Source organism: Hyperolius riggenbachi, chromosome 6 (genome assembly GCF_040937935.1).
Source record: "Hyperolius riggenbachi isolate aHypRig1 chromosome 6, aHypRig1.pri, whole genome shotgun sequence".
Classification (NCBI taxonomy): domain Eukaryota; kingdom Metazoa; phylum Chordata; class Amphibia; order Anura; family Hyperoliidae; genus Hyperolius; species Hyperolius riggenbachi.
Window position 1 is genome coordinate 239,194,285 of NC_090651.1, and position 26,817 is coordinate 239,221,101.

At 43.5% G+C, this 26,817-nt stretch overlaps 1 protein-coding gene across 1 annotated transcript in view; it reads left to right on the top strand.

Moving 5' to 3' along the window:
- The window catches only part of TAS1R3 (taste 1 receptor member 3), a 50,277-nt gene that overhangs the window by 9,500 nt on the left and 13,960 nt on the right, over positions 1-26,817 (top strand). The window contains exons 2-6 of the mRNA XM_068242171.1: positions 12,200-12,523; positions 17,648-18,409; positions 19,704-19,901; positions 20,076-20,144; positions 24,677-24,797. Coding sequence (XP_068098272.1) covers positions 12,200-12,523; positions 17,648-18,409; positions 19,704-19,901; positions 20,076-20,108 — 1,317 coding nt within the window. The 3' untranslated portion in view covers positions 20,109-20,144; positions 24,677-24,797. The remainder of the gene's footprint in view (positions 1-12,199; positions 12,524-17,647; positions 18,410-19,703; positions 19,902-20,075; positions 20,145-24,676; positions 24,798-26,817) is intronic.

Sequence of the window (26,817 nt, forward strand, 5' to 3'; positions counted from 1 at the left end):
ACGCACTTGCTCCTTTTCCTGAACATTTTGTTGCAACAAACACACTTAGCATGGTGGTGGTGGTGGTGGGGTGTCTGGAACAAATCAGCACCAGTTGTCAAATACCCTAGGTATGCCACTGATAGGACGCAGAGCTTTCCCTCTCCAAAGGTAAGTATCTTACTTTTTTGTTGCTTTATTTTACTTTAAAATAAAACAAGAATAAAGGTTTCTAATTTAATTGATTATCTTGAAGACCATCGAGTGAGTAAAACATAGGCTAGGAGCATGGGTCTCAGATGGTGTCATCACATCCAGTTCCTGTGCATGCAACATCCAAAACAAGTTTTTCTTTAAATAAATCCAGAACAGCCTAGTTAAGGACATTCTCAATATAGCCTCTACATGAGACTGAAATCACACAGCTGCAAATACTGTATACTAACCTATTAGCAACCCACACTGTGTTTCAATGAGAGCCATTTGAAGGCTGGTTACAATAATTTGCCACCAATAAAACACTTCAAGGTGCACCATAGTGAAGGGAGCGAGAGTACCCTGGTGGACTTCAGAGTTGAAGTCACTTAGGGTGCTATCCACGAGCAACCAGAAGCATTGGGGTGCCTTGCCCAAAGACTTCAAAGGCAGCACCCTTAATCAGTACACTACCCAGCTACCCAAACTTTAAGGGAAGAAAAAAAAGCTGCATAAATATAACGCTGCTGTGAGACTGTGGAAGTTATGTTGCATCATTTTAAGGACTTCCACAGAGTCTCACAAGACTAGGCTTACCAGGCGTCCTCTTTTGCCCGGACAGGTCCACTTTTTACCACCTGTCCGGGCTGTCCTCCCAGGTTTTTGAAATGTCCGGGTGAAGAGAGCTGAACACAAAACGAGCAGAGCTGCAGAAGAGCCGCTTGAAGAGACAGAGAGCCGAACACAGCCAACTCTTTGGGAGCTGAGGCCAAGACTCAGTCCAGTGTTTTCCCCAGAGCCTATCAGCGGGGCAGTAGTGTTGTCCGGATCATGAACGATTCGGATCTTTTTTGTTAGTCGAATCATCTGGATCATTACAATGAACGATTCGGTTCACAGTGGATGTCTGGAAGAAACAGGAACTGCATCTTCTTCCTGAGTGCCTGTGTGTGTTTAGTGTGTGAGTCAGGAGCAGACTGGCCAGGGGGGAAGGGGGGCAATCTCCCCCCAGGCTGCCATTCATTCAGAGATTTAGGGCTGGTCTAGTGTCTGATGTATTCAGGTTTGTTGTTGTAAGGCAATGTAAAATACTAGGCTAGCTGATAGAAGTGCAATTGGAGGGCAGGCAAGCTGGTAAATATACACAGCAAGATGCAGAGCTCGCCTGGAGGGTCCCTGGGCAAACATCTGTCTTGTCTCTCCCCATTGTTATAGTGACTGCATGTGTGGATAAGGTGTTAAAAAAGTTGAAAAGTTTTTGACAGTCCCTAGACTCCAGGAGGGCTGCTTTCTGACTTGTGTTCAGTTAAATCACTGAGATATCTAGCTTTCAGTATGGGCACATGAATAGCAAAACGTTCAGTACAGCATGTTTAACTTGTCTTTTCTCAGCAGTTACAGTTTTAGGTTGAACAGAAGACATACAGCCATCCAGTTCAGCCAGAATACTAAATCATGCTTAACTAGCATGGTTTTTAGTCTTCTCTGGAGCTCTCACTATGATTGTCATTTGTCACCTGCCTGTGTGATTTTATTGCATTTTTGTAACATATGCGGCTGCGGGCATGCAGGGTGTCTCCGCAGCCGCTTCGGTTCCCGATTCAGAGTCTTTTTCCATTCCCTCGGCGTCTAGTACGCCGAGGACGGAATTGTCATTTGCACATAAGGTTTCTGTATCGCACGGCCGTGCGCGTAGACGGGACCTTTATGCTGGGAGGAGGCGCGTCAGCTGACCCGCTGGTCGGCTGACGTCAGAGCGGACGTTCGCCGCTCAGGATTGGCTGATTGGAGTGGGCGCGGCTTGGAGGTGTCCTCTGCTTCTTAAGCCGTCGCTGCTCACTTGCAACTTGTCTGCGGTTGTGATTACTTATGTGCTAGCGCTCAGACCTTAGACTAGTATCCGGTGTGCTTTGATCTGGGAGGAAACCAGGGATTTCACACAAGACTAGGAGATTGTTTACTGTATATTATTGATATTCTGTGTATGATTCTGGCTAACCTCTGATTCTGCTAATTGCTACTCGTCTTTGTACTTCTGCCCATCTGATCTAGTTGCCGAATCCCTGCCTGATTGCCTACTACTCCTTTGCCTTCTGACTCTGTACTGTATCTGCCTCTTAGTTGCCGAACCTAGCCTGTCTGACGCTCTGATTAACCAGTGGGCCCTCGCCGCTGGTGAGGCATTCTCAATAGTGCCCACTAGCTCCTCTGGTGAGGCTCAGCTAAACTATCAGTTACTGTATTCTATGGGTGCCCACACCAGCTCCTCTGGTGGGGCTCAGCTAAACTAATCAGTTACTGTATTCTATGGGTGCCCACCAGCTCCTCTGGTGGGACTCAGCTAAACTAATCAATTACTGTACTCTATGGGTGCCCACCAGCTCCTCTGGTGGGGCTCAGCTAAACTAATCAGTTACTGTATTCTATTAATGTCCACCAGCTCTTCTGGTGAGGTCTTGCAAAACTTATCGTTACTGTGCTCTATGGGATCAGTGAATAATGGCGCACAGCGCCTATGCATAAAAATGGCGCCGCATTAAAAAGATACGCTTATCGCTATTTATCGTTAGTACTGCATAATAATGGTGCACAGGGAAAAAGGTAGAAAAACGGCACACACTAACGTTATTTATCAATAGTGGCACACACTAACGTTATTTATCAATAGTGGCACACACTAACGTTATTTATCAATAGCGCCCTACATAAGCCAAACTGCAGACATTATTTAACTGCAAAACGGTGAATGGATTTAATGTCACACTGTCAAGGTTAGGGTTAGGCACCACTGGGGGGGTCTTAGGGTTAGGCACCACCAGGGGGGTCTTAGGGTTAGGCACCACCAAGGGGGGTCTTAGGGTTAGGCACCACCAAGGGGGTGGTTAGGGTTAGGTACAGGGAGGGTTCTGTGTGAGAGTAGGGTTAGGTATAGTTACAGTACAATATACACCACCAGGGGGTCTTAGGGTTAGGAACCAACAGGGGGGGTCTTAGGGTTAGGCACCACCGGGGGGGGGGGTTAGGGGTTAGGGATAGGTACAGAGAGGGTTCTGTGTGTTAACGCTAAATAACAATAAGGCTTTAACGTTAAATAGCGATAAGCGGCAAATGGATTAGCGGCAACACCGTGCGCCATTATTCACAGGCGCCATTTTCAGATGGATGCATGCTCTATAAGCATCCACCAGCTCCTCTGGTGAGGTCTTGCTAAACGTATTGTTACTGTGTTCTATAAGTACCCACCAGCTCCTCTGGTGAGGTTTTGCTAAACTTATTCTTGCTGTGTTCTAATAAGTACCCACCAGCTCCTCTGGTGAGGTCTTGCTAAACTTATCGTTACTGTGCTCTATAAGTACCCACCAGCTCCTCTGGTGAGGTCTTGCTAAACTTATTGTTACTGTGTTCTAAAAAGTACCCACCAGCTCCTCTGGTGAGGTCTTGCTAAACTTATTGTTGCTGAGTTCTTATAGTGCCTACCAGCTCCTCTAGTAAGGCCCAGTCTATTGTTGCACCAAGCACTACACATACCTTGTATCTTGCCAACTATACGTGTATTTTACATGTATTATTGGTGATACTGCAGATCACCACATAATCAGGTATAGCGTCTGTATTATTGGTGATTCTGCAGATCACACATAATCAGACATCTGTGTTGCTTAACGGATCGTTACAATTTTGTGGGAAAATCGTCTGCGAATCTGATTGCATTCTGTGGTCGGTCAGCCCTCCACCACCATGTGGTCTGTAAAAAAAAAATGGCCCTCCATGCCCGCAAAGTTGGACAGCACACTGCTAAGGTCTTGTATATTTGGCCCCACCCATGACCACGCCAATGGCCACACCCACATGCTGTTGTGATCGTCCTCTTTTTTGGAAATCAAAATATGGTCACCCTACACAAGACCACTGAAGGAAATAACACCCCTTACATTACACTATGCTGCTTTTAGTACATAGTTTGACCTCTATGTCCCCCCCCCCCCCCCAGGAAACATACAAGAATCTCCGCAGCCAACTGTATCCAGAATTCAGCTGGTGCAGGGTTTCAGCTGTATCAATGTTATGCAATGCTGTTTTTACTGTTTTCAGTGCAATAGTGGTTTTGTAGTTTCTGTTTTTGAGAACAGTAGCCAATCTCAACACCTAACCTTAACCTCCCCCTTAACATTAACCCTTTGCTGGTGAAAACAGCCTTTCTGGTCAGGTTTTTTTTTTTACTTGTTAGTGAATGGCTAACTTTCTACTTTCATTTAGGACTCTCATTAGTGATGCCTGTCTACACAAACCTCACCATTTGACTGCCCTTCCTGGCTGCCTGCTGTAATATAATGGTTTTCAATTACTCAAATTTTAGGGTTTGTGACTCAGGTCTTCCGGGATAACAGAAGATTACTGATTCTATCTATGTTTTACTCTTCTTTCTGCCTCATTTGTTGAATGGTTTGGTTTATGTGTGCTAGGCACTGTGTATCACTGCGGGCACCTGTCATTGCATCTGTCCACTCTCACCAGCATGACAGTTTATGCGGTTTTATTGTTGGGACTTCATGTGTCGGGCATTTTGGGGGACGAGGAACCAGTAGCCTACCAGGTCTTCAGCACACCTGGAGAAATCACCATCGGAGGGCTTTTCCCATTGCACTTAACTGTTGACAACTTGGATAATTACTGGAAGCCAGAACCACTGACATGTTCAGGGTAAGACCAGAGGGAAAGAATGCCGCTATCCATTACTGTTTTTATGTATCCCAATTATAGAATGTCTAGTGAAAATAACTACAATTCAGGTATACTGTATGTATTAACTGAGTAGCCTATGGATGATTTTATTTTGGTGCATGGATGTTTCTGAGCAGCAGAATGGAATTTTGAGTGGAGCTTTATGGCAATTGTAAATCTGCCTCTCACTGTTTGAGATTTGCTTGTCCTTTTGTGTGATAACATTGATAAAGGTCCCTGAAGTCTAAAAGGGAATTTCTAGTTTTGTTGAGAAAAACTTTCAGTTCTAGTTATTTATACACCTTGCAAAGATTAATGACAGACATTGTATCAGCTGCTTACTTTGTTACACAGTGTGTCTAACAGGAACTGGTAGATAGAAATATTAGTGTTGTTCAGGCGCTCATGGCAATTAAGCTGTGATAAAATTTGGGTACCGGTATGCCGCTTATGTAATTTAGCTGCTATACTGAGAACACTGGCACATACAGTGAAATCTTTGAGCAGCCCATCAGTTGTAGGTGTTAGCCTGCCCAATAAGTAGCAGGCACTTACCCCTCAGTAGGTAAGACGGGGGGTCTTAAGGGTTAGGTGTGGGGAGGAACCTTAAGAGTCAGGTGTGTGGGGGAGCCTTAAGGATTAGGCGTAGGAGGGACTTAAGGGTTAGGCGTCGGGTTGGTGTTAAGGGTTAGGCACGGGGGGGGGGGGGGCGTAAGGTTAGTGTTATGCAATAAGAATAGGTTAGGGCTTAGTAAAATATCGGTGAAATTACTGATATTCTACTATAGTGGATAATAGAATATCAATAAAATTACAGATACCCTATGTTTTTTATCTCACTTTTCAGGAAATGTATTAGTTCTGCTGTTAAAAATGAGTACAACATGCTTCTGCCCCATGCAACTAAATACTTCTACAGCAAGGTCAGAGTTTCTGGACAGAGCCAGGGCAGCAGTATTCCTAACAGGTTACACAGAGTTCTGCTGCCCAAGCTGTGAAGAAAAGCTATTTGAACGGTCAGTTGTAGAATGAAATAGAAACGTTATTTTTAATAAGAATAAATTGCAAAGTGACTTGTATAGCACCCATCTGTATGTATGGGAATTGTTTATTTTTATAATTAGTGTCCGGTCTGCGGGAAGGTCCTCTCACAGGCGGGGGGCGTGTCCTCTGTCACAGCGTGCCTCTAGCGCAGCCTTTCTCAACCTTTTTACCTTGGAGGAACCCTGTAAATAACTTTTGGATCTCGAGGAACCCCTGCAAAAAATGTTTTGGTCTCGAGGAACCCCTACATTTATTTTTCAGGAGGCATGGTCTTTAAATAGGTTAGGCTGCTAATTTCACTATCTACTATTACACTGCCACTCATTATACTGCAGTGCTGGGCCGAAATTACGCATTAGCGTAATTACGCATCGTAATTCACTACAAATGCACTGTAAGCGTTACGTGTAAGGTTACGGTATTACGCGTAATTAATTACGCGTAGACCGTAGGTTACGTTATTACGCGTAAGACAGTAAACTCCCATTGAAATTACACAGTCTGCCGTAATCGCGTAATATTACGCTCCCGTATAATATATAGCAAATCCCCCTTAAGTGCTAAGAGCCTCAAATTTGGAAAATATATTAAGGAGATCAGAAGGAATAAGAGGAAATTTTTTTTTTTCAAAAAGACCTTATAGTTTTTGAGAAAATCGATGTTAAAGTTTCAAAGGAAAAATATATACATTTATGACACGTTTCGGCATCCCTGCCTTCATCAGATCACCGTGCGTGAAAGTGATCTGACGAAGGCTGGGATGCCGAAACCCGTCATCACGCTAGAGCAGGCTTTCTCAACCAGGGTTCCCTGGAACCCCAGGGTTCCTTGAGGACTCTGCAGGGGTTCCTTGGCATTTTACCCCATCGTGGGGGAAGTATAATAGAGCACATACAGCACACTATAATAGGTGGTACTGTAACAAGAAGCACTAAATTGGGGGGTCAGGAGACAGTATAACAGTGCTGGGCGTAATGGAAAAAACTACGCTTACGGATCATTACGCATAATTTTACGCTATTACGCATTACGGAATTACGCTTACGGCGTAGACATTCATTTACGGTACATGTCTGTAATTACGCATAGCCCTTACGCAATTACGCGTAAGAATACCGTAATTCAGGTTGTTACGTTATTGGCTTACGCGTAAATTCCTACTAGCAATTAATGCGGTCATGCTGCCAAGCGGAAAAGTTGACGCATGGATCAATGTTAGGTAGCCACCGACTTTAAGGGTTAATAGCAAAGCCCCCTTAATTGCTAAGAGCCTCAAATTTGGAGAATATATTAAGGAGATCAGAAGGAATAAGAGGAAATTTTTTTTTTTCAAAAAGACCTTATAGTTTTTGAGAAAATCGATGTTAAAGTTTCAAAGGAAAAATATATACATTTAAAAACCCGCCGACTTTAACGGTTAATAGCAAAGCCTGCTTAAAATTTAGGAACACCAAATTCACAGGGTATATTAAGGGGATCAGTGGGAATAAGAGGAAAATTTTTTTTTTCAAAAAGACCTTATAGTTTTTGAGAAAATCGATTTTTAAGTTTCAAGGGCAAAAATGTCTTTTAAATGCGGAAAATGTCAGGTTTTTTTGCACAGGTAACAATAGTGTTTTATTTTCATAGATTCCCCCAAGTGGGAAGAGTTTTACTTACTTCGTTCTGAGTGTGGGAAATATAAAAAAAAAACGACGTGGGGTCCCCCCTCCCAGACCTCTTTAACCCCTTGTCCCCCATGCAGACTGGGATAGCCAGAATGCGGAGCACCGGCCGCGTGGGGCTCCGCACCCTGACTATACCAGCCCGCATGGTCCATGGATTGGGGGGTCTCGGAAGGGGAGGGGCAGCCAAGCTTTCCCCTCCCCCTCCGAGCCCTTGTCCAATCCAAGGACAAGGGGCTCTTCTCCACCTCCGATGGGCGGTGGAGGTGAAGGCCGCGATTTCCTGGGGGGGGGGGGGGTTCATGGTGGCATCTGGGAGTCCCCTTTAAAAAGGGGTCTCCCAGATGCCCACCCCCCCTCCCAGGAGAAATGAGTATAGAGGTACTTGTACCCCTTACCCATTTCCTTTAAGAGTTAAAAGTAAATAAACACACAAACACATAGAAAAAGTATTTTAATTGAACAAAAACATAACCACGAAAAAAGTCCTTTAATATTCTTAATTACCATTAATACTTACCTGTCCCTTTAAAAGCCAGTTCCCACGCAATATCCTCGGAAATATACTAATCAGTTACAATGTAACAAAGTTGTTACAATATAACAACTTTGTTACTTTGTAACTCCACCGCACCCGACGTCACTCGCCGCTCACCCGCCGGCCGCCGCATACACGCTAAGTCCCCGCCGGCTCCCGCCGTCCACTCCGCCCACACCTGTCACCCATATACATGCTGGCACCCATGGGTGCCAGCATGTATATAGGTGACATGTGGGAGAGGCGGGGAGGGCAGCGAGAGCCGGCGGGACTTAGCGTCCTTCACCCGACAGAGCTCTGAGCTATATAGCTCAGAGCTCTCTAAAGCATCTTTGTATTTGGGCTCCAAGGAGCCCCATTGGTCCTTAGCAGACCAGTGGGGTTCCTTTAAATCAGAAGGATTGGATTGGATTGGACAAGGGCTCGGAGGGGGAGGGGAAAGCTTGGCTGCCCCTCCCCTTCCGAGACCCCCCAATCCATGGACCAAACGGGCTGGTATAGTCAGGGTGCGGAGCCCCAAGTGGCCGGTGCTCCGCATTCTGGCTATCCCAGTCTGCATGGGGGACAAGGGGTTAAAGAGGTCTGGGAGGGGGGACCCCACGTCGTTTTTTTTTTTATATTTCCCACACTCAGAACAAAGTAAGTAAAACTCTTCCCAGTTGGGGGAATCTATGAAAATAAAACACTATTGTTACCTGTGCAAAAAAACCTGACATTTTCCGCATTTAAAAGACATTTTTGCCCTTGAAACTTAAAAATCGATTTTCTCAAAAACTATAAGGTCTTTTTGAAAAAAAAAATTTCCTCTTATTCCCACTGATCCCCTTAATATACCCTGTGAATTTGGTGTTCCTAAATTTTAAGCAGGCTTTGCTATTAATCGTTAAAGTCGGCGGGTTTTTAAATGTAAATATTTTTCCTTTGAAACTTTAACATCGATTTTCTCAAAAACTATAAGGTCTTTTTGAAAAAAAATGTTTTCCTCTTATTCCTTCTGATCTCCTTAATATATTCTCCAAATTTGAGGCTCTTAGCAATTAAGGGGGCTTTGCTATTAACCCTTAAAGTCGGCGGCTACCTAACATTGATCCATGGTCAACTTTTCCGCTTGGCAGCATGACCGCATTAATTGCTAGTAGGAATTTACGCGTAAGCCAATAACGTAACAACCTGAATTACGGTATTCTTACGCGTAATTGCGTAAGGGCTATGCGTAATTACAGACATGTACCGTAAATGAATGTCTACGCCGTAAGCGTAATTCCGTAATGCGTAATAGCGTAAAATTACGCGTAATGATCCGTAAGCGTAGTTTTTTCCATTACGCCCAGCACTGTTATACTGTCTCCTGACCCCCCAATTTAGTGCTTCTTGTTACAGTACCACCTATTATAGTGTGCTGTATGTGCTCTATTATACTTCCCCCACGATGGGGTAAAATGCCAAGGAACCCCTGCAGAGTCCTCAAGGAACCCTGGGATTCCAGGGAACCCTGGTTGAGAAAGCCTGCTCTAGCGTGATGACGGGTTTCGGCATCCCAGCCTTCGTCAGATCACTTTCACACACGGTGATCTGATGAAGGCAGGGATGCCGAAACGTGTCATCACACTAGAGGCACACCCCCCGCCTGTGAGAGGACCTTCCCGCAGACCGGACGCCACGCTGCTGGCCACAGCTTGGTAGTGTGGTGCCCACACAATCTGAGCGAGGAATGTGATTCCAGGCTGTCATACATGCAACATTTTATCTTCCATTTTGTAAGTAGATTTTAACTTCCGCATATTAAACTTTCCATTGGTTTTACACTATGGAGCGCTCTGCCTATCTTTTTTAGATTGTTTCCGCTTGTTCTACCCCATTGAAGAGCGGGTCCGGTAGCCAAATTGATCACAGAAGTGTTGTGGACTGTCTTTTGGAGCGCTAGACATACTTTTATTTTTTGTGATTGCAACCATAATAAATTAAAATACACTGGTTTTTTTATATATATATTTTATTAAAATCCGAATCATAAAACCCAAGTTTTTACATAAATCTTTTCATCTTGTTCTTCTTCTTTTCTTCTGATCTTCATCCACAATATTTATATCTTGATTATAGAACCCTGGCCTAGCCATCATCCACTCTGGCCTCAATACTGAATATTGACTGGAAATGATCTCTATCTGAATTATCTTGGGCGTTCATTATTAATTCCAACAGACCAAAAAGGGTGTTCAGTGAAAAAAATTAGCAATTTCAGAAAATTTAGCAAAAATAGCTGTAAATTTTCGCCTTGTGGGATTTTTTTGACAAAAAGAATGCTCTCTTGACAGTGAAGCACTTTGACATCTTCCTTGATATTCAATACCTCTGTTTTCATTGGCCTGGCGAGAAAGATGTTTCTTTATCCCTAAAGACCCATCCCTTAGGACCCTGAAACGTGTAATACAGTATTGCATGGCCCGGAGGCCCTTTAACCACTTCAGCCCACAGGTTGCTCATTTTTTGCATCTGAGCAACTTTCACCTCCCATTCATTTGCCAATAACTTTATCACTACTCATCACGATGAATTGATCTATATCTTGTTTTTTCCACCACCAATTAGGCTTTCTTTGGTTGATACATTTTGCTAAGAATTATTTTATTCTAAATCCAATTTAACAGGAATACTAAGAAAGAAATTGAAAAAATTAATTATTTCTCAGTTTTTGGCCATTATAGTTTAAAATGAATACAAGCTACTGTAATTAAAACTCATGTATTTTATTTGCCCATTTGTCCTGCTTATTACACTATTTAAATTATGTCCCTATCACAATGTATGTGATATTTTATTTGGAAATAAAGGTGCATTTTTTCAATTTGCGTCCATCACTTTTTACGAGCCATAATTTAAAAAAATTATATTAATATACTCTGATAAGAGGCTGTCGGTTTTTCTGCGGGGGGCTTCAATCAATGAATGGGAGCTATAATCCCATTCATTGATCGCTGGGCTAACGGCTGGCGGGAGTGCCAGAACAGAAGAATGTTCGTCCAGATAGGCTAAAGTGGTTAAAGGATGTAATCTCAAAAATCCTGACAAAAGCAGATGGCTTACGCAATACCTACCTACAGCTCCATACCTCAAATGTGAAGTTTTTCGCATGCTAATATAACAGTAGACAAAACATATTTCTACATCTTGGGATGCAATAGGACAGAATTTGCTTTTCCACTATGCCCTGACTGCTTTTAGGAAAGCCAGGGAGCTCCTTTCTGCTGAGCTATTGTTGGGGATTCCTCAGTTTTTGCCTAAGGAGAAAACTCCAGAGAATTGATTAATTGGAATTGCTCTACGCTAATTCGAATGGGCCTTTCATAGGACTTTATAGGTACTGTAATACATGTTTAGGGTAATAATAATTTGGCAAAAATGCTGCACTCAGCCTGCCATGGTAATACAAAGGATGGGGATAGCTCTTACAACTAGGATCTTGAACAGCAAATATGACTAGGCATCAACCCCTGCTGTGCTCAAAACCCAAAAGCAATGAAAATACAGTACATTTTGAGCACAGCTAGTATTTAAAGTGGAACTAAACTTCCCATCAAATTGTCCATAAAATCTGATCACCTCTGATCACATCTTCTTTGCACTGCTCTCTGATACCCTGAGCTGCTCTAAATTAAAATATAATAAGACAACACCAGACTCAGGGTCTGTACAGTAGACAGAGTACACATTGTAACACCCAGAGACCCAGTGTTGTAATATTACATTTAAGCTACAAAATGCTACAAAAATAAACCCTCCCCCATTTGCTTCTTTTTAAAATCTCATGTACATTACTAATAAGTCCTCTTGTTCAGTTCTGCAACACTATTGGATGGTTGAATGTGTAAATGGGCCTGTTTATCTGGCCATGAAGTCATACAACCCGGGTGCCTATTTGGGTCTCTGGGGGGTAAGCAGCAGCTGCACAAATATATCAGATAGGAAGATCAGCAGAACAGGTGGAAATTAAACACTACTACTGCAATATTTCTATGTACTAGAGTGCTTTTCCTGTATATTGAATTCTACTTTGAAGTTTAAGGTATATGCATACTTCAGCTTAAATCCTGCAGGTTTCCTCCAAGCAATGGCAATGAAATTCACTGTGGAAGAAATCAACAACAGTACCACACTTCTTCCAGGACAGATCCTGGGCTACAAGGTCTATGACACTTGTCTTAATTCTCTGGCCATCCTACACCCTACTCTGCTCTTTCTGGCAAGAAACGGGACGGAAGACGTGGAAGTGATGTGTAATCTCACAGACTATAAAACCGAAGTCATTGCTGTTATAGGACCTTCATCTATTGAGGAGGCCACTGTTCCCACAAAGCTGTTCAGTGCTTTTCTTATTCCTCAGGTAGGTTTCCACGCGTAACCTAAAAACATTTTCAATCCATTTTGAAACTGTTACCTAAAAATGTATTCAGTCTTGTCGAAAACTGTTAAGAGTTAATCCATAAAAACAAGTTTGGAGCAGTTCTAATCAGAGATCTGATTCAACATACTGTAACTTCCTTGTAGAAGATGTTTTATCCTCCTAAATTTAATGGGAACCTGAAGTGAGAAGAATATGGAGGCTGCTCTCTTCGTTCTCTAATAGACAATGCCAGTTGCCTGCCTTCTATGCTGATGCTCTGCTGCTATCAGTCACTGTCCCAGAAAGAGCATACAGATCACTTGCTTTGACTCCATTTGCTGCATGCTTGCTGCAGGTGTGTGACTAAAAAACAATGTAAACTTGTCTGTTTTGATACCATAGAAAAAACTATGGTAGCACAAAGTGCTAAAACGTAATGCTGTTCTTAAAAAAATGCATTGTAACTTGCTATATTGAACTAGCTGGCATCAGAGTAGGAGTAGGAGCTATAAGTAGGTTCTATGGCTCAAAACAAGTGCTTTTGGCACTGGAGCCTGGCTAAATAACCTAAGTCACTTATGCAGCAGGTTTGGCTGAAGCCAAAATATCAATACCCCTGTGGTTGGTTACTTGGAAAGATACTGGCAGTGAGGCAGTAGATGGGTGCTGGGAATGAAGTCATGGACAAAGATGAAAAAGTGTGAATCTCGCTTAGGTATATGAGATTAGCAGGAAGGATAGGGTTAGGTATCTATTTGGAGAGGTAGGGTAGGAGGAGAGTTAGCTAGCTTTATCACTTAAACCAAAACTAAAGCGAAAAAAAAACAACAACGTATAATATAATGAATTGTATGTGTAGTACATATAAGGAATAGAACATTAATAGCAAAGAAAAAAAGTCTCATATTTTTATTTTCAGTTATATAGCTTTTTTGTTTATAACATTGCATCATTCTGTCACTGTTGCAGTTTTAAAAGCACACTCTGCCTTTTAATCTGCAAAACAAAGCAGAAATAACGGACCCTTTAAAGGATAACCGAGGTGACATGTGACATGATGAGATAGACATGTGCAGGTACAGTGCCTAGCACACAAATAACTAGGCTGTGTTTCTTTTTTTCTTTCTCTGCCTGAAAGAGTTAAACATCAGGTATGCAAGTGACAGTTTCGGGACCGGGTCAGGACTGGGTCAGACTATTGCATAACCCTTAGTGATAAGTAATTAAAGGAATAAAAGACTTTCTTGTCAGTAAATGGCTTCCTGGAGCCGGAAAGAGATAAAAAGGGTCAATAATTCATAGATTTGAGCTCTGGCATACTTCAATGAAGGTGGAATTGAGCATAGACAATGAAACAATAAAAACTTAAAAACTGTGAGGAATAGCAGGACCGCCGCCGCCGCGCAGGGCAGCGTGGCGGCGGCCTCCGCTTCCCAGCCGACTGACTCCGTCGTTCATGCGGAGCAGCCGGAACACTCTGCTAGGGACATCGCCGCCGCGACTGGCGACACGGCGGCGGGTCTCGCATGGCAGCAGGCGGATTTCAGTCTGCAGGCGGATGCGGACCCGGAGCCTGGCCTCTCCATTACCCAGAGGCAAAGGGTCGCACGCGCGCGCGAAAAGAGGCAGGACTTTTACCTCCTACGTAGGAGGCTCAGCTGACTCACTAGTCAGCTGACCTCAGGAGGTGTCTGGATTGGTTGGGGCTCTGGGGGGGCGCTAAGTAGCTCTCTAGCTACAAATACAACTTGCCTGTCAGTAGCAAGTTGTCTGCTGTCGTGAATACATTGTTGTGTTAGTGCTCAGACCTTAGTGCAGTGCCCTGGTGTTGATACTAAGGATTTTACACCTTAGCTTAGGAATATTATTGTATATTGATCTGTGTTTTGACTCTGGCTATCCCTGACTACTCTATCTCTTGCTGATATTGTACCTTTGCCTATCTGATCCTTGTTGCCGACCTCTGCCCGTTTACCGATTACTCTTCTGTCTTCTGCTCCTGTACCGCTGCCGTCATCTCTGTTGCTGAACCCTTGCCTGTCTGACCTTTCTCCCTTCAGTGGAACGTCTCCCACTGGAGGGTTATCTCTGAGGCTTGCCTCTCCGAGACGCCTGCCCCAAGCAGACGATTACTGCTAGGGGTCGAGATTCCTCACTCAGCCTGGTTAGAGGATCTCACTCACGGGGTTCCCATTCAGAGGTAACCACACCTCTGAGGAATTACCGTGAGGTGGATATTTCCACACTTCTGTGATATTACTGTCTTTATTTGTGTTACTTTTGCTGAGGTGCCCAGAGGTTAGCAATATATCTGTATTATCGGTGATTCTGCAGATCACCAATAATCGGGTATATATCTGCATTCTTGGTGATACTGCAGATCGCCAATAATCAGATTCTCTCTGTGTGCTAACATCGATCATGACAAAAACTAGATTTAAATATAAAATAAATGAGGATAGATACAATTCTCATCAGTTTATTTTCACCGCAGATGTCCTTTAAACCAGGCCCGTTTCCAGGGCCGTGCGGTCAGTGCGACAGCACTGAGCGCCAGGTGGAGCTGCGGTGGTCATCATGTGCAGACTGGCCTGAGGGAATTGGGGAGATTTCCCTCCGACTGCATCTTCCCCGGAGTTCAGGCGCCCCTGTCCTGTGTCCCTGTCAGCAGAATTGAATGTACGCAGCGGCCAGCGCTGCTTTAGCCTCATTGGCTTCAGGCTTCAATGATCTGCCACTCCATCTTCACTCTTCAGCAGCCGCTTGTTCTCCACTTCCGGGTTCCTCTGCACTTGATTACACGTGAGGTGCAGAAGAGGGATAGAGAACGAGCGGTTGCCGTGGAGGATGGAGGCGGGGCAGATCATTGCAGCCTGGAACCAATAAAACTGAAGCACTGATGGTACCTGCGTGCATCCTAATCTGCTGACAGGTAAAAGGGAGAGGTGGGATTGCGTAGCACTCCTGTCTGGGGAGGGGGGAGTGGAAGCACCTCTGCCTCTGTGCTCAGCACCCACTGTGGGAAAGGGGGGGGGAGGAGTTTGAGAACACCTGTCTGGGGAGGGGGTTGGAAGCACCTTTGTGCACTCCTGCTGGGGGGGTAAGCACCCCTGCAAACAGGTGAAAAAAGGGGGGGTCAAACACACCTGTGCCCAGTACACAGCACCCAGTTCGTGTGTGCGGGGGGGGGGGATGGGGGGGTGCCCACTACCCACTGTTTGGATGTGGGGGTGGGTAGGAAGAACCTCTGTGCCCAACACCTATTGTCTGCTGGGAGGGAGAGCATCTCTGTACCCAGCACTCACTGTCTGGGGTCGGGGGCAAACATCCCTGTGCCCGGCACCCATTGTCACTCCTGTCGGGGGGGGGGGGGAGGAGGAAGCACCCGGCACCCACTGTAGCGCTATGCTGCCCGCTCTATCCCTGGCTATACTGGGAACACATGCCTGGCAATACTGGGAGCATCTACCTATGTCTAGCTATACTGGGAGCTCCTATGCCTGGCTACCTACACTGGGAGCAACTATGCCTGGCTATACTGGGAGCTCCTATGCCTGGCTACCTATACTGGGAGCAACTATGCCTGGCTATACTGGGAGCTCCTATGCCTGGCTACCTATACTTGGAGCACCTATAAATAGCTACCTATACTGGGGGGACCTTTACCTAGCCAACCTATACTGCAGGCATCTATACCTGGGTGCAATTTAGCCTGGAAACTGCCCTGCTTTAAACTTTCCTGTAGTAATACCTTATCGCTAGCTGTTCTGCATAGATAACAACTGAAGTTTTTTTTAAACTCCTTTTAACTCTTCCTGCATTGGAAAACAATATGATAATTTTTTCTTTGCTACTAATATTCTATTTCTTACCTATACTACACATACAATTTATTCAATCATAAGTTTATTTTTGCTGCAGGTTTGCTTTGATGTCCGAAGGTAATGTTTAGTTAACAGTTAATAGTTTTTTTGGCAGGGCAATGATGCAGAGGAAGTCGAAAGATGGGGGATGGGCGAGGGACAACATTAAAAACTGCCAATGAAGAAAGCATTGCAGTTTCAAAAATCTAATTTATTTTACACTATGCAGCTGATAAACTACCAGCACTGAGACAGTTCAGAACACTGCATGTAGGGCTGTTGCTGCGACACTGCCAGTCGCGTAACTAGAAATCACTGGGCCCCCCTGCAAAAATTTGGATGCCCCACCCTGGGGCCCACTAAGGGCCTTTTTGGGGGGCAGAAGGGGTCGCAGCATGAGGGGAGAGCATTGTCCCCCTCCCCCCTCCTGAGCGGGCCCCCTGGCGGGTGCAGAGGCTGCAGCCCCTATTGTTACGCCAGTGGACACTGCTCAGATTGCAAAATGTCAGGGTACAAACTGAAGATTATGGGATGATTACTTACAGCTTACAGGAATGCAAGTCAGTGCTGCAAAACTTACTAGCAAGGAGGGCTTCATTCCAAGTTCTTCAAAGTGATCTATTTCAATTAATCAAATCAAACGTTTTATAAATGTGCCTATGCATGACTTGGGAAGATCTAAGTTAATCCTAATTTTTTTCGATGTTTCATAAGAAAACATTTGTGGCTTAAAGTGGGATGAAACTCAGCATTTCTCCTTTGCTCTAAAAGACTCTTTACAGCAAAAACGGTACTACCGTAAAAATCACTGGTAGCAGAACAACATTTCAATAGTTAACACAGCACTTTCTTCTTCAGTGAAAGCTTCCTGCTACATCCAAGAGGTTATAACATTATCTTTTGTTTACATTCCTTTGTCAGCTACAGTTAGTAAAGATTAGCAAAGTGATGAAACTGAGCTCTCTCTGTTTCTAGTATGTGTGATGTGGAGAAGTGATCACTAGATATATTATATATATTTATATAATCAGCAGCTATGCAAGAAATTGCAATGGCAGCTTTCAGAGTAAATAAACTGTACTTAGGGAACTTGTAATTTGTAAACAGACAATATTGCTTAGGCACAAAAACAAATATGGTGACTGCGTGGGTAATAAAAAGTAGGAAAACACATTTTATTGAATGTTATGTCGAAGTTTTATCCCACTGTAAGTGTGTTGGGCTGTATTGTAAAATGAACTTTGGTTCTTTTCATTTTCAGATCAGCTATGCCGTGACTGCTGATGAGTTCAGTGATAAAACTACCTATCCATCTTTCCTCCGAACTGTACCAAGTGACATAAAGCAAGTCAGTGGTATGGTAGCATTGATGGCATACTTCCAGTGGAACTGGATAGCTGCTGTGGCCAGCGATGATGATTATGGTACGCAAGCTCTACAACAGTTCTCTTCTTCTGCCATCGATAGTGGGATCTGTCTTGCCTATGAAGGCATAATTCCACTGAACATCTCAGATTCAGCTATAAGTACAGTTATTGAGAGCATACTGGATGGAATAGTTCAGGCTGAGGTCAATGTGGTGTTAGTGTTCTCTTCTCTACCCCAATCAATAGCACTTTTCCAGGAAGTCATCGGGCGTAACATGACTCAAGTTTGGATAGGGAGCGCCTCGTGGGTGCTTTCAGAATCAGTGTTATCTTTGACAGGTATTGAACGTGTTGGCACAGTCATAGGATTCTTTCCAGAAGCTCAGATAGTCCCTGGATTTGATGGATTTTTAAGAAACGCCATCTCACAACTTTACCCACCACATTCTGCTACACAATCAATGTGGGCCAGTGAGGGCTACCAAAACATTGATCTGAATCCTGATGCAATCAGTGCCATATTGCACCCACTGACTGCTCTACTGGCACAAAGTGTATACACAGCAGTGTACGCCGTGGCTTATGCACTGGACACGCTTCTGAACTGTAACTCTGTGATGTGTAACAAGCAAGAATCAAAAATCTACCCTTGGAAGGTAAGATGAAAAGAGAAACTTAACAAAATAGCCCTAACTACTTATGACATTGTTAGGGCCTGAACACACTAACGTGCTTCTGCCTGTTTTTCAGCAACACATCAGTGTTACTGATGGCGAAAAGCAAACACAAGTGCGTTAGTGTCTCCAATCCCTTACACTGTGCTGCTTTTTAAAGGACATTTGTTTTATTTTCTTATAGACTGCATTACACAATATTTTCTTTTCCCAAGAAACATAATCATTTAAAAAACATATAAAATGCTAGAAAGTGATAGCAACATAGTAAAAAAGTACTGTTGCAAAGAAGTAGCATGGTATGTGTTCATTCCCAAGCAGCACCTGACTTATAATGATTGAAGAAAAGCCTCTCTGCAAATTGGGGGGGGGGGGGGGGGGGGTGAGCTGGCCTACACACGACACCTCTGTTAAAACGTAAGCATTCTTACGTGGCCTAATTTCTCTTAGGCTGGACGCCCATTTGGGTCTGCAAATTCACTCTCAAAATGCTGAGAGCAATTTTGGAACTTAAAACTAAGTGATTCTGAAAAGAGATTTTTGACTATCACTTTCTTTGAATAAATTGCTACGAAAATAGCACAAGAATCGCACAGGACCTGCGATTGTGAGTTCAACAAACCATAATCCATCTGTGGGCTCTACTCCATTAACTTTAATTAGCCTAGCACTTTTGGAATCACTGGCAACTGCGATCGATTCCAAGGGGCAAGTAAAAGCCCTGTAGTTGGCAATAGCCCTCAGTGAGCAAAAAAAAGGTTGTGTAGTTTCGGCCCTGCATATTCTGGCACCCTCCCATTGCACACACACACATGCACCCACACATGGATATACAGTAATTAATTTCACTTTATACACAAGTTAAACCAGGAACATATAAAATATTACTGATTACTATTGCATGGATTCCGCCTGCTAGATATATGAACCATTGAAATGGACCCAGCATTCAGAAGTTAACAAAAGATATCATACCACTATCATATCAGATAGTAAATGAAGTGGCAGTGTAAAGTGTACAGGAGACGGCAAGTCATAGACAGTAGAGATTGGTTGCAATCAGTTTGTACGGTAAATAATGCAAGTTAAGGCAGACGAGCATTATACCACAGACAGCAGAGATTGGTTGCAAACTTGCAATCAGACTGTATAGTAAATAATGAAAACTGAGACAGAATATCGTTTGTTCATTGTTCCTGTCCCAATACTGACTTGCCTCTCTTTTTATTTGGTAGCTACAATTATTCACAGTTTTTTTCTGTTTTAAATATTGCAGCTGCTGGAGGTGGTGAAGAACGTGACTTTCTCCATCTTTAACACATCATTTAACTTTGACAGAAATGGAAACCCTAATGTGGGATATTACATTGTGACTCATAGCTTTACTGGCATGGGCTTCATCAACATTGGATCGTACAATGGTGAACTGGATTTGAATATTTCTCTCATTAACTGGGGAACTAAAGACAACCAGGTAAGAAAGCACATCTTCCAGTATAAAGTGGTTTATTTCTGTAAATTCATTTTAACTGACTGGCAGAAGTGAGTTAGAAGAGACTGACTAAAGTTCAGACAGGATGGGTAGGACTGACTGACAGAAGCACAACCGGCAAAGAGCATGTGGATGACATACACACCATCCTTGAAGATGCCCCGGAATGGTGTCAGAGGAAATTGTTAGTCCTGCAGAGGCGTGCATCCCTAAATCAAGGTGCAGGTAAGTGTAACATAACCCCCCCCCCCTTCCCCATCCCCTTCCCCTGAAGGATATCCTCTGCACTGGATGCACTATGTGGAAGGCCTGGAGAGAATCCTTGGTGCATGAATGTTCCGTCAGTGTTCCCAAGAGTTCTCTTCAGGACCCAAACCCTGTCAGTTAATCAAGTACTGAATGGTGTCAGCCCTTTTTCTAGAGTCTAAGATCTTCTCAGCCTCCTCAGCCTCAAATTCTTCATTTCCATCCGCAAAATATTCTGGAACACCATTCTCCTGACAGAATACAGGAAACACGGAGTGAATTCAGAGACCTGAGAAATATCAAATTGAAGGTTTTTTTTGACTGATCCCTTGGCAGATGGGAAAAAGTCCAATGAATGTTGTACACAACTTCTTGGAAGGGCACTTAAGCTTCATATTAGCAGTGGACTGCGAAACCCAGTCCCCACTCCTGAACTCAGGGCATCCTCTTTCTTATCTCATATCTGAGTGATTACATCAAGCCACTTTTGATCTTAGGTACAGAAAAATCTATATCCAAATGAAGTCAATGGATGTATCCCTAGCTAGTGAAGAAGGGGGTCTGATCAGTAAAATAATGAAGAGAGTTGTTATAAACAAATTTTGCAGTGTACAACAACTTTACCCAATCGTCTTGAGAAGAAGAGGTGAATCAACGGACGCATTGCTTCAAGGTCTGAGTCATTCTCTCCATCTGATTATTAGACTGTGGATGATAACAGAAGAGAGTGAAAATTTTCTCACACTACTTTATTTCTCGGTTATTTCAGCTGGATCGCGGTAGGTACATATTTACCTATTTGATGTTTCGGGGATCCCAGGGTGAAGAGGATGGGGGAAGCCTCATAACAATTTACATTTACAAAAAACTAGTAACCCATTGCTAGCCAATACCACATAATCGTAATTTTGTATTGAATTGAGCTATTATACAAAAAGTTAATGCAAAATTTCCAGCAAATTCATAATAAATTTGTCTCTTAACTGTAATAATGATCTGAAATTTCACAATTTCTCGTAATTATGCAAAATTCACATTGAGGTCAATTCTGCTGACTTTTTTGGTTACTAGCAAAACCATCATACATGCTATGGCCACCTAATTTGCTAGGTATGTTGGGGGGTAAAGGGGAAAAATCTGTGGTACATTTTAATATATACCGAGTTTCCGTATACACATTTGATATATTTTAAGAAAATGACAATGTGGGGTCCCTCCTCCCAAGCCTCTTTTACCTCTTGCCACCCTTGCAGGCTGGTATATCCAGAATGCTGAGCCCAGATTTCAGGGATCTATGCTCACTGAGCTATACCACCCTGCATAGTCCATGATGTTGGGGGGCTCTGGAAGAGAGGGGTGTAAAGCCAAGGAAAAGGTGGCGGGAAACTACTGACACGGCTATGGGTCCAAGCCCTACTAGCAGGGTTGATGATGGCATCTGGGCGTCCCCTTGTTAAAAGCCTGGCCCCCAAATGGTTATTGGGATACTAATGTGCCCCTTGAAGAGACACTGTAACAACTCCCCCTCCCCCTTCCCCCCCCCCGGGCATAGTTACCTTGGGAGAGGGAAGCCTCTGGATCATAATGAAGCTTTCCCAATCCTCCTAAGCCTCAGGGATCCAGCTCTGTCTTCCCTGAAAACACAGCCAACAAGGATGTCGGCTGTGGCTCATTGGTGCCTACTGCGATCCAGCGCAGGTGCAGTAGTAGCTTTCCGATCAGGCTTAGGCGGAAATAGCTGAGCCCGATTGGATCTGCTCTACTGCGCAGGCGTGGGTCGCCTGCACAGTAGAGAGGACCTGATCAGGCTCGGCCATTTCAGCTGGATTGCGGTAGGTAAATATTTACCCTGCCGGTGTTCGGGGGTTTCCCGGGGTGAAGAGTATGAGGGAAGCATCATTAGGATCCAGAGGCTTCCCCCTCCTGAGGTAAGTATCCCCAGGAGGTGGGGGGGTGTTATAGATTTTCTTCAACCATTTCTACAAGGAGTTAAAAATGAAATAAAACTTTGATCACAAGAAAATTATTTAATAATTCTTAATTAACCATAATTTTTTTAATTTTATTTATCCAAGTACATCCAAGCTGAAGGGATCAGCAGTATCGCACTGAACACCTGCTGAGTACAAGTCTTAAATTAAACCCTAAACCATAGGTTAACAGTAGCTGCAAAAATTAGATGAATCACTTGGTACTGATTCAAAGAATATTCATTTAACCATTTACCGCCATCCTAACGTATTAAAACGTCATGCTTACCGCTATTAACAGCAACATGACGTTTTAATACGTCGCGCATTCCCGCCGCTGCTACCGCCGTGTGTCCGCCGCTACCGCCGCCATTACCGTCGGGATCCCGTGCTGGGCGATTGGGGAAGAGGACCGAACAGTCCTCTACCCAATCGCAGTGCCTGGAGTGAATGGACTTGACCGCGAACAGCGGCTACGTCCATTCACATAAACAGGAAATGTAACAGTTTAATAAAGTGTAAAAAAAAAAAAAGTGAACACGTCCTATGAGTGTTCACTAGCGCCATCTTGTGGCCAAAAAGTATATTACACCTACAAAATACATACATTTTCAAGTATATACACATCATTAATAAAATTACACTTCCAACCCTCCCCCCCAAAAAAAACACTTGTAAAAAAAAAAATCAGCTTAAAAAAAATAAATAAATAGTTGCCTTAGGGACTCAGCTTTTTTTATTCTATATTTTATGGGGGAAAATTAATTTTAATTAATTACATAGGGGCTTGTAATTATGGCCAGAACAAACAGAAAAATAACCACTTATATTTCAAAATAATATACTGTCGCCATACATTGTGGTAGGGACATAATCTAAACGGTTTAATTATCGGGACCACTGGGCAAATAAAACGTGTTTGTTTTATCCACAGGAGAATGTTTAATTTTAAAACTATAAAGGCTGAACACTGAGAAATAATGATTTTTTTTCTTTTTTTTTCTGTTTTTCTCATTAAAATGCATTTAGAATAAAAAAATTCTTAGCAAAATGTACTATCCACAGAAAGCCTAATTGGTGGCGAAAAAAAACGAGGTATAGATCATTTTCTTGTGATAAGTAGTAATAAAGTTATTAGGGAATAAAAGGGAGGAGCGCTGACAACTGAAAATTGCTCTGGTCCGTTAGGATAAAAACCCTTGGGGGTGAACTGGTTAAATCATGGCATCATTGACATGTTAAAGCAGTTAATTAAATCTAAAACTTTTGCTCATAATTTAGTTTCGGATTTGAAGATAAAGTGAAGGCAGAAAATCATCAAAATAAAAGTCAAAGCAAATCTCAAGTGAAAAATGAATTCTACCTTTTATCCACACATACTGTATGTAGAGAGAAGGCTCTGCATACCAGAGACTTCCCGGTCCTTGGTCATTCCTGCACTGTCCTTGGTGAAAGCTACTTATTCTTCTAGGTCCTTGAGCTCAGACTTGCGTGTGCACATTGTGTATGCACTTGTGTTTGGGAACTATCCGGGGATAAGAGCAGTTCTGAAAACTGCACGAAGGGTGCCAAAGAGCTATTCACAACGGGAACAGCGCAGGATGACTTAGAGGGGGGGGGGGGGGGGGGGGCGAGGAGGGGGACAATGGCATGCGAAGGCTCTAGGTATCCAGAGCTCTCCCTTTAATTTAATTTTTCTCTTTATTCATTTTGAACTTCCAGACATTATACCTCACCTCTCGTCTCTTACTACCAGATATATACAGTAATTATTTTTAATAATTATATTTTTTATAATAAAACTATCGATTCAATCATTGCAGTTTTGCCCTTGTTACCGGATTATTCTAGATTATTCTATGCTAGAACTCTGGCCTCAATGGCCTCAAGAAAAGACACACTACTGCATTGCTTGTCTTTATATATTGTTGATTTGGCTAGTTTGCAATTAACCATTTTCTTCCTTTTAGGAATAACTAGCTTTGAGGTGTCTCTACCTCTTCAATCCAGAGAGTGGTGGCAGCAAAATACCTTGATTTCCAGTGCAAAATTGATGACTTTATTTTACCAATTGTATATACAATTGAGATTGTATCATGTATAGGCACGCTAACCAATCTTAAACATTTACTGTGCTCACAGTGCATTTGCCTCCAGACGTCTCAAGTGGATGAGACTTGTATGACAACTATGGCATAGTACGACAGGATTGGTGGGCGATTGTCACTCTACTTCTACTATATTTTCATTTAATATACAGTTTATCAACTCCCCCTTATCTCCTGTATCCACCCTCACACCTTTAGGCTGTAAGCTCAAAGGGGTAGGGCATGTTTTCCTATTATATCTTGTCATTTCTGTGTTATATCTATAAGTATGCACAAGGTGTGCTATACAACTGTAGATTTCCAGACAGCATAAACCCATGAAGAGTTAGAGTCCTATGTAAGGATTGTGCAATATTATACAGTAAATGTATATTAAATATTTAGGAGGCATTACAGGCCTTATTCAGAACATTTCTTGTGTTTTTTCCCTCAGATCCCAGTATCTCAGTGCTCCCGGGACTGTTCACCTGGTCAGATCAGAAGAGTGAAAGGAACACATTCATGTTGTTTTGATTGTATTGATTGTCAGGAGGGAATGTATAAGTCTAGTGTTGGTAAGTACTATTAGTGAAAACAGTGTCCTTTGTGTAGTACATTTATTTACAAGTACCATTTCTGAAGGTGTGTATCCATTTATGTACTATGGAGAAGCAAAATAAATATGTCTTTCACTCTGGTTGGATATGCAAGCTTTCTTTCGCTAAGTTCCTTGTTGATCATCACTTTGTGAGAAAACGCGGAAAAGCCGCCACGTGTGTTCAGAACAAGGCGGCTGATTCCGCATCCGACGCGGCGGTTTGCACGCATAGGCCTACATCTACCATTATGGCTGAACACGGAGAAACCGCCGCATGCCCTGATAGCGGTGCGGCTGGTTCCGCGTCCAGCGCGGCGGGTGGTACACAGCACGTGGCTGGGACTGATAGTCCACACAGGTTCAGAAGGACGCGCTGAGAGGCAGAACTTTTATGACAGCCAGAAGGGAGTCAGCTGACCAAGCCGGTCAGCTGACGATTCAACCAGTTCCCATTGGTCCAGCACTTGGGGAGGCGTTGGAGAGCGATGTACTATATATACTGGGTGCTGGTCATTCACTGGTTGTCTGCCGTTGCGATCACTACGTGGAAGCACTCAGACCTTTTGTTAGATTCTGTGTTACCAGTTGTTATATTCAGACTAGTTCCAGGGTGTTGATGATCAAGGACCTCACACCCAGATTAGGGAATTGTATTACCATTCTGTTATACTTCAGACTAGTTCCAGGGTGTTGATGATCAAGGACCTCGCACCCAGATTAGGGACTTGTATTACCATTCTGTTATACTTCAGACTAGTTCCAGGGTGTTGATGATCAAGGACCTCACACCCAGATTAGGGACTTGTATTACCATTCTGTTACTGTATACTTCAGACTAGTTCCAGGGTGTTGATGATCACGGACCTCATACCCAGACTAGGGAACTGTATTATCATTCTGTTATACTTCAGACTAGTTCCAGGGTGTTGATGATCACGGAGCTCACACCAAGACTAGGCATTGTTTATTATCTGTTATGACCTTCTGCTTTTCTGACCACTCTTCTGATTACTGATTTGGTACTTCGCTATATCTGTTATTCTGTTGCCAAACTCTGCATGTTTTAGGATTACTGAATCTGTCTCCTGTCTTTGTACTTATCTGTCCGTGTGTTGTCGACCAGGCTTGCCTGACCTCGAGAGCTATCTCCCTACCTTAGAGATAGTTCACAGATCATTAGTGACACTCTCCTATTGGTGTCACTAACGCTCTGGTCCTTCCATCTCTTGGCCTGTCTTCTCCCTTCGGGAGAGTCTCATGGTTCCTGAAGAATTAGGCCTTAACTCAAAGTATGATAACACTCTACTTCTAAAATTTCCGAAGTCAGATCTGTGACCAGAAAATTTTTCAGGTACAGGCATACATATGTCTGTGCTAGGAGGAGTCCGGGTGAGACTGAAGAGGAAAGGCCTGCGCTCTCCCATCCCTGCCATCCTGCTAGGGAACGTCTGCTCACTACCAAATAAAGTCGATGAACTGCTCCTACTACTTAGCAGTAAGCCCTCGATCGGCAGCAGCACCCCGGTTCTCTGCTTTACCGAGACCTGGCTGAATGACGGCATTCCTGACAACTCCATTGCGGTGCCAGGCTACGACCTACTCCGCGCAGACCGCAACCAAGCACTGTCTGGGAAGAAAAGAGGGGGCGGCATATGCTTCTACGTTAACACCACCTGGTGCTCCAGCACCACCACCCTCAGTAAAATCTGTTCCCCTGATGTCGAGCTCATAGCTATAAACTGTAGGCCACAGTACTCCCCCAGGGAGTTCACCTCCATCGTTCTCTATGGGGTCTACATCCCCCCTGACGCAAATACTAAGAATGCCCTGAGTGCACTCAGCGACAGCATCTCCAAGTGGGAATCTGCCTACCCGGAGGCCCTCTTCATTATCCTGGGCGACTTCAATAGCGCCAACCTGCGCCAGGAGATGCCCTGCTACAAACAACACATCTCCTGCCCCACTAGGAACCTCAACACCCTAGACCACTGTTACAC